Raw genomic sequence first — 7,973 nt, forward strand, 5'->3', positions numbered from 1 at the left:
TGGTGAAGCCAGATTTAAAGAGAGGTAGTTAGCGTAGTAAAATAAAAACTGAAGGCCACAAGGAGAATGGAGCCCAGGAAAGCAGAGCAGCCCTCGGGGAAATTGAAATGTTAATGTCCCCAAGGCCCAGAGCCCGTCCCAAAGAAATGTTAATGAAACGGCTCCCAGCAAACTGGGAGGTGCTAATCAGAAGGGCCCCAGGCCCTTCCTGCCCAGATTACATCTCCCGCCCATCTGCCCCTCACCTCTGGGGTCTCCCCACCTACATTCAACCACTGCAAGATAACAGAACAAAGGACAGGGACGCCAACGGAAATAATGTACAGGGACGCCACGGATATGTGGGGAAGCTGAAGACCTTAGCTATTAAAGAGGGAAGACCTCCCCTTCCACGGACTGCACCTCTTGGGTCCCCTTCTTCCTCCGGAGAAGTCTTTCCTGCTGTCCTTTAATAAAGCTCCCACTGTCCACTCTCCCCTGGCCTCCCCATGCTTCTCTGGTGTTATCCTTCAGCATGGGGGAAGCCAGGGCTCCTCACTGGTAAACCGCGGTGACAGTGGCAGCTGAAAGGAAAGTGACCAAAAGATCTTTACTGCAGCAGTGCAACAAAGAGAAAAGAAGGAAGGAAAGAGAGAGAGAGAAAGAAGAGATGAGATGAACAGGGAGAGAGCAAGAGCAAGAGAGAGACAGAGAGCGCGCACAAGAAAGATAAAGAGCAAGAGAGAGAGAGCAAGAGAGAAAGAGGAAGAGAGAGAGGGGCCTGGCAGGAGGGAGTTTTTATAGCCCAAATCTAATGGGGCCTCTGGGTCTGCAAGCTGCCTTGTTGGCCCAAGGGGGGTTGAGTGCTCAGCCTTGAGCGGGACTTGACACAAACAGGTGATAAAGGACCAGATAGAGGGGGGTTTGAGTGTGTGGGCTATCTTGCAGCCAACATCTGTTCAGCCTGCCCTGCAGACAACACAGTTCAGCCTGCTCTGCACCCAACAGCAGCAATCTTAGCGGGGTCTCGCTTACACTGCAACATAATTTGGGGTTCTCCCTCCGAGCAAGGGAACCTCAGGCCATTCTCCTTCCTCCTTACAAACACACTAAGCTGTAAGACAGCACTGAAGGTCACTCTCCCTCTGACGGCCATGGTTCTCCCTGGAACTCCCACTGAGGCCTGACAACAGAAGAGAATCAGGAATCTGAGCATCTGTGGATCAGACTTGTCCCAGACTTTGATTAGGCAGTCTAGTGGTGACGAGCAAGCGGCATTGGGGACACTTTATGAACTGGACGTTCAGAATCACGAGGGCCTGTTCTAGTCAGGTTTACTTGTTTTTGCTGCAGAGACCAAAAGTCCTAAAGAACAATCAGAGAAGGAAAAGTTTACTTGAGGCTCACAATTTCAGGGGTCTCCGTCCACAGATGGCCGACTCCATTCCTTGGGGACTGAGATGAGGCCGAACATCATGAGGGAAAAGTGTGGTGGAGCAGCAGTTGGGAACAAGGCCACCTGATGCAGAGAGGGAGAGGCTTCAACAAGGACAAAATACAAATGCAGGGACCCCCTCCTCAGCCACACCGACCTGCCTACTGGCCACTCGGTTATCCCTTCCAGAGGATCCGGTTAAGGATCCCATAAGCCTATCATTTCACCCCGAACCTTCTTGCATTATCTCACACAGGACTCTGGGGGACACCTCACATCTAAACCAGGACAGAGCCCTCCTAATGCTAGCCTGTACTCCACGTCAGAGGATCCCATCCTGAGTGGGATTCCCATGCATCCACAATATTGGGGATCTTCCCTGGGCCAGACATTGTCTGAGGTGCCAGACATACAGCTGAAGTCCCCTGCCCCTGAACCCCTGAGGGATGATGTTATAGTGGAGAGATGCTTAACAAGTAACAGAAACAAAAGCTGGAGGGAGTGCCAAGACACAGTGTGTCCTGGGTGGGACCAGTGTTAACCAACTTCTGCACCAGGCAGGGGGACTGGGGGCTCCAGAACCCAGGACCAGCCCAAAGCTCAGGGTGAAAAATGGGAAAAGAGGTTTGAAGGACAAGAAGCATGAGTCAGCCTCACCAGACCTGCCCTGCCCCCAGGTGAGACCAAGGACCAAGATTCACAGTGACAGCCAGGCCACTGCCTGCTGGATTCTACCATGCTGGGGACAACCAGGGCCTGGTCCCAGAGCTGTGAAACAGACTTACAGATGTCACCACACCGCTGCAGAGACATCTTGCAACACACATAGAACCTCACTTTTAGCCCCAAGGAATAAGCCCCCAAAGCCCTTCCAAACTGATCTATCCCACTGTCTCGAGGAGGCAACGTTGCGACATATGCAGTCGAGGGGAGAAATAAAGAATGTCCATGCGCTTCTGCCCCTCTCAATGTTTTATTCTCTCAAATCACTCCATACAGTTTCACTCTGTAGGTTCTTAATCAAGAAAACGACAATCCTTAATGCTGGGCACTGCAATAGACATAATCACTTCACAGCAAACAATTCTAGATTAAGTCTAAGTACTGCAAGCACTCTTAATCACAATAGACTAATGACAGACATCCCCTCTGCAGGCTAAGTTCAAAAGTCCTAAGTCTTAGGCTTTATGTCCAGCAGATGCCCACCCACTCAGACTGTGGTGACCAGGTCCGGAACCAAGCAGGCTTTTCCTGGCGCAGAGTGGACGACCGGGTGAGGAGAGGGTCTTAGGGAGAAGTTGCGGCTCTCACCAAGGTCCAGATGAGGCGGTAGAGTTTGAGAGTGGTGACAATCACGCAGAGGCTCAGGAAGGGTGACAAGTGATGGGATGTCAGGTCCTCATCAGGCTCTCCAGCTCGAGTGCATCCTTGTTTCGGCTGGCTGAATCCCTGTTCATTTGCTCTACTATTTTTACTAAAATTTGGGGGCTTTTAACCCCCCTTTCAATCCTTTTTTTTTTTTTTTAAAGAGAGAGTGAGAGAATTTTTAATATTTATTTTTTAGTTTTCGGCGGACACAACATCTTTGTTTGTATGTGGTGCTGAGGATCAAACCCGCCGCACGCATGCCAGGCATGCCAGGCGAGCTTGCTACCACTTAAGCCACATCCCCAGCCCCCCTTTCAATCCTTATCAGCTACCACTGGATTTCTCAGTGACATCATTTACTCTGAGGTCAGAAACATCTGGTCTGGTGTCTCCCCCCACCCCATCTTCTCGCCCTTCCCTCTTATCAGGCAAGGACAGCCTGCCAGGGGCTTCACTCTGTTGATCAGGGTCAGGGGAAGTGACTTGTCTGAGGCCACACTGGAGGGCTCTGTGGGTGTGCCTGGTGAGCCTGCAGGTTTCAAACTGGAGTTTTTAAAATGGAGTTGCTTAGGCTCAGGCCTAGGGCCATCCTCACAGCCCCCATCCTGTGAGAATGCATCCTGGAGACCATGCAAGAAGATGGACTGTCCCTGAAGACTCATGCCCACTGAGTGTGCCCCTATCTGGCTCCAGTGGCATGCCTGTTACAGGGCTGGCCTTGGCCCCAGCCCTCCCTGGCTGCCCTAACACCCTGCCTCACACCCCCACTGTGTCTCCCCCCACCTGTGGGAGTGGAGCTAAGGAGCCCTTTCCCTGGGGCCCTCCCTCCTCCTGTCACTGCAGCTGCCACCCAGCAGGACTGCAGGGCCAGGTGGGACTGCTTCTACAGGAAATGTGCCATAGAAAAGCAAAGTGTGACTGCAGGGAAGGGGTGGTGAGAGGGGTGGTGAGAGCCGGCAGCCCACAGCCATGGAGGGGGCTCTGCAGAGGGCCTGCAGCCAGACACAGCTCCCTGCTGGTGTCCCCAAACAGTGGCCTGCCTGGCCTGCCAGGGTGGGGCAGAGGACAGGGTCCCGGGTGGCTGCAGGGCCACGTGCAGGTTGGCAGAGCCGCTTCCTGGGCATCTGGAGACACAACAGCTGATGCTCTGGGAGAGGGGAGGAGAGGCACTGGGACTTACTGGGACACTGCCCCCTTGCAGAGGGGCAGGCCAGGCTGACTGGTGGACCCCATGGCTGCTGCAGCACACAGGAGGCTGTGTCCCTCCTAGGGCCAGTCCTGGCAGGACAGGAGGCAGCCCTGTGCCCAGAAGGACAGGTTCCAGTTAGATCTGTCAAAACCAGTGCCAGGGGGAACAGAAACCAGGATCCCCCACCTCCCATCCCAACCTCATCCAGTCTCCCCCAAGGCTGCCCAACCTTGGGACGGCCCAGGGACGGCCCAGAGTGGAAGCAGGTGCAGGCTAAGGACAGGCTTAGGGCCCGGTGTTGCTAAATCCTCTGGCCTCTTCACCCTCCCCACCCACCCATTCAGCCAAGGGATTCCCACACTGCACCTTGGGCCTCGGGCAGACGGGTCTAGCCCCCATAAGCCTGGGCATCAGTGACTGTCACACTGACTGGTCGCCAGTTAAGCCTCACCAGGCTTACCCTTCTGGATAGCGAGAAGCACCGGCCAGGCACGTGGCAGGATCCGGTGGACCCGGTGGGAGGCTGGGCCCCGCGGGAACTCAGGTACCACCTTACATGAGAGAGGGGCTACTGAGGTCTCAGGTCCCTCTCTGGGTGTCACAGGGAACCTGGGAACGCCGCGGGTTCACAGGCTTCATGTCAGTGTCCCAGGATGGAGGGCCAGCGGCCGGCATCTGGACGATCCTCGGGTCTGCAACGCGCCCCCCGAGACCCCCGCCTCCAGCACGCACAACGCCGGGGCCCGCCCCCGCACCCCGCGGAGACCGCCCCCCGCCCGCCCGCCGCGCCGCCCCGGCCCCGCCCGCCCGCCGCCTCCCTATCCGGCGCGGCGCTCGGCGTGCAGAGGAGGCTCCGGCGGTCGCCGTGCGCAGCGCGCGGGGTTGGGCAGCTCGGCGAGGCCGCGGCGCCTGCGTCCTCCGGGCGGTGAGTCTCTGGGGCCCGGCCAGGGTCGCCCACGTAACCTGCGGGGACCCGACCGGCGGGCCGCCTGGGCCGCAGTGCGCGCGGACGGGGAGGGAGGGCCCAGCGAGAGGAGCGCACGCGGAGGCGCAGGGAGGGTCGGAGGAAGCTGGGAGTCGGGGGCTGCCGGCGGGCCTTCCGCAGGGGGAGCCTTCCTCCCATCCCCCAGCCCTCCCCGAATGTTTCCGAATATCTGGGCAGAGCGGGCGAAGACCGCTGCCCGGCCCTCTCCCAGTGGACGCGGGGCCCATCACCCAACTCCAGGCAGCCGGACTTCCCGCGTGGGGTCTGGGGAGGGACAGCCTGCCAGACTGGAGGAGGAAGCCGGGAACCTGGGGAGAGCCCCTGGCGGAAGGGGGAGAACTAACTACCTGGGGGGTTGATTACCTGGGGGCTGGAACCCGCCCTGGGGAGGGAGAGCCGATGGCTTTGTTTTGACCTAGATTATGCACGCGAAGGAGGTGCCTCCTGAGGTGGGCCACCTGGTCCCTGGAGGCCAGGACCGGTTCGTGACTCCCCTGCTGGGCTGACTACCACTAGATTCCTGGCTTTTCCAGGGACAGGGGAGCTGGGCCTGGGTCCCTCTGGCTGCCTTTCCTTTGCCCATCCAGAAACCTAGGTGTTCCCAGTCTCCTGGTTGCCGTCCACCCCAGTGGATGCCTTTACTCATCCCTGCGGGGCTTGCTTGGTCAGGTGTCCCCAGTGGGTGGGTGGGGATGCCTGCTGGACCTGTTTGTCCCTGTGCATGCCAGAGCTTCCTTGGAGACAGCTCAGGGTTCCTCCATAGCACAGCCTCACTTTATGGAGGAAGAACTTCTTCCTGCCTGGGCTGCCTAATGGCAGGAGCAGACGCGGCTGAGCTTGGCACTAACATTGGCCATCTGGGACTCCTGTTCCAGACTCTTAAGGTGTCAGGAGAGGTTCAAGCTGGATGGCAGAGGCCTGGGGCCCATTTGCACAAACCCGGCCTGCAGCTTTCCCTTCCAGAGTCTCCTGCGAAGACCTGCACCCCTTTATCCCAGGGCCTCTGGGCCGCCTCTCCCCGACCAGGGCTGGTCTGAGTACCAGACTCCTCTGCAATTCTCCAGAGAATCAAAACCCAGTTCCTTCTCCACCCAGTGCCACTGACCCCTGCCCAAGAGAGGACTCCTGGTGCAGGACAGCAGCCCTGCTCTGCCCGAGCCTCACTGTGTGTCAGCCTGGCCACAGGTGGCCACCTCACGAAGCCCTTCCCAGCCCTGGGTCTACCCTCAGAGGAGTGGAGACTCAAGAACCCAGCTGACCCTAGGAAAGCAGGGTGCTGATTAGCTTGTATCGTTAACCACCATGTCCCCACTTCAGCGCTGGCAGCAAGGCCACTCCCTGGGCCTCTATGTTTCTGTGGGATTCCAAAAGTCTTGATGATATCCCTCACCTGGGCTGCCCTCTAACACAGTGCATCTCTCCCAGCAGGACAGGTGTCTTTGGCTTTGAGTGCCTGTGGACGGCCATCTGTCCCCTCCAGCATGAGGATCTTCTTGCCGGTGCTGTTGGCTGCCCTTCTGGGTCTGGAGCCAGGTGCGATGCCCTGGGCCCCGGACCTTCTCACAGACCATGCCCTCCTCCGGCTCCCTCTCCCCGGACCCCTGGGCGTTCATTCAGTGGTCCTCCCAGGACAGCCTCTGTGGGACCTTCTGGCTCCTCTTCCCCAGTGAAACAGGCACTTCTGCCTCCAGTGTTAGGAAGCCTCAACACTGGCCAGGCCACACTGTTGTCACCCCGTGTTTGGGGGTCACTTGAGCTCACCAGGGCCAGGGTCTGGTGTCATTTGTCATTGTCTGGTCTTGGTACCCAGCCCAGAGCCTGGCGTGTAATTGTTGCTCAGTAAATGCCCACAGCTGGTTAGGTACAGAGGACGGGCCTGGGAGGCACACTGGAGGCCGCCTCCGCTAGGAGGCAGGTATCACCCAGTGTCCCTCCTTCTGCAGTGCACTCTCTGGTGTGCTTCTCCTGCGTCAACCAGAAGAGCAATCTCTACTGTCTGAAGCCCACCGTCTGCTCCTCTTCTGACAACTACTGTGTGACTATGTCTGCCTCTGCTGGCATTGGTGAGTGCTGGCCTGGAGCACCTCAGCCCCGCCCTACCCGACCCCTTGGCTGTCTCCCATGGCCAGTGCGACCCCCTCACAGTCTGGTTTTCCTGCAGGGAATGTCGTGGACTTTGGACACACCCTGAACAAGGGCTGCTCCCCCATCTGCCCTGGTCCTAGCGTCAATCTCGGCGTGGCATCTGTGGGCACCCACTGCTGCCAGAGCTTCCTGTGCAATTTCAGTGCCGCCAGCGGGGGACCGCGGGCCAGCACCGCAGTGCTGGGCCTCGGGCTCCTGCTCAGCCTGCTGTCTGTTCTGCTGAGACTGGGTCCCTGACCTCCTGGACCTGAGTCCCCCATGTCCCCCAGCTCAGGAAGAAAAGCCCCATCCCTCGCAGATCACAGGAGGCTATTGGAGCCTCCAGCTCCTTGGCGTGCCTGATCCCCCCACCTTGGGCCAGAACCACCCCCTGCACCTACCCCTGCACAGCCCCTACCCCATGTGGGGCCCGCCGCCCTCACTTCTGTAGCCAATTGTGTGACCTTTCTCAAGGAACCAGGACGGGATGAGGGTTCCCCTGAAGTCTTAGGCTCCCCAAGGGCAGACTGAGCCTTGTGGACACCAGAGGGACATCTGAGCCATCAGCCCTAGGCGCACTTGAGTGTGGGGTGGTGGCAGACACCAGTGTGTTGTGTGTGAGTGTTTAGGCGCGAGTCCAGGGCAGCAGCAGCAGCCCCCGGAACCCTAATTCACCAGACCCCACCATCTGCACCCATATTGCACTCACTTCAGGGGTAGCCTTTATGGGCGGGGCTCCCAGTGCTTCCAGGTATGGGCTCTCGGCCCAGGTCCTGCTGAGCCCTGCCTGCCCCTCCTTGCTCCTGCACTGGCACCCCGCTGCTGCCTCAGTGCCTCAATAAAACGTTGCCACCCCTCTTGACTGCGGTAGTCACCTCTCCAGCCGCCCTCTG

The 7,973-nt window shown here is 58.5% G+C and overlaps 1 protein-coding gene across 1 annotated transcript; it reads left to right on the plus strand.

Moving 5' to 3' along the window:
- Positions 1-4,739: 4,739 nt before the first annotated feature.
- On the plus strand, positions 4,740-7,670 carry LY6E (lymphocyte antigen 6 family member E). The gene is made up of 4 exons (XM_081265785.1): positions 4,740-4,896; positions 6,385-6,489; positions 6,900-7,019; positions 7,118-7,670. The coding sequence occupies exons 2-4, from the start codon at positions 6,438-6,440 to the stop codon at positions 7,336-7,338; spliced, it is 393 nt and encodes a 130-aa protein (XP_081121911.1). The 5' UTR covers positions 4,740-4,896; positions 6,385-6,437; the 3' UTR covers positions 7,339-7,670.
- The last annotated feature ends 303 nt before the right edge of the window (positions 7,671-7,973 follow it).

Source organism: Spermophilus citellus, assembly GCF_964194105.1.
Source record: "Spermophilus citellus genome assembly, chromosome: 14".
Taxonomy (NCBI): domain Eukaryota; kingdom Metazoa; phylum Chordata; class Mammalia; order Rodentia; family Sciuridae; genus Spermophilus; species Spermophilus citellus.

Bases quoted from the DNA above. Each gene is read 5' to 3' on its own strand.
- LY6E (XM_081265785.1), top strand. From the start codon at position 6,438: ATGAGGATCTTCTTGCCGGTGCTGTTGGCTGCCCTTCTGGGTCTGGAG. The intron at 6,490-6,899 runs GTGCGATGCCCT...CTCCTTCTGCAG, and splicing joins CCTTCTGGGTCTGGAGCCAG to TGCACTCTCTGGTGTGCTTC. The intron at 7,020-7,117 runs GTGAGTGCTGGC...GTTTTCCTGCAG, and splicing joins GTCTGCCTCTGCTGGCATTG to GGAATGTCGTGGACTTTGGA.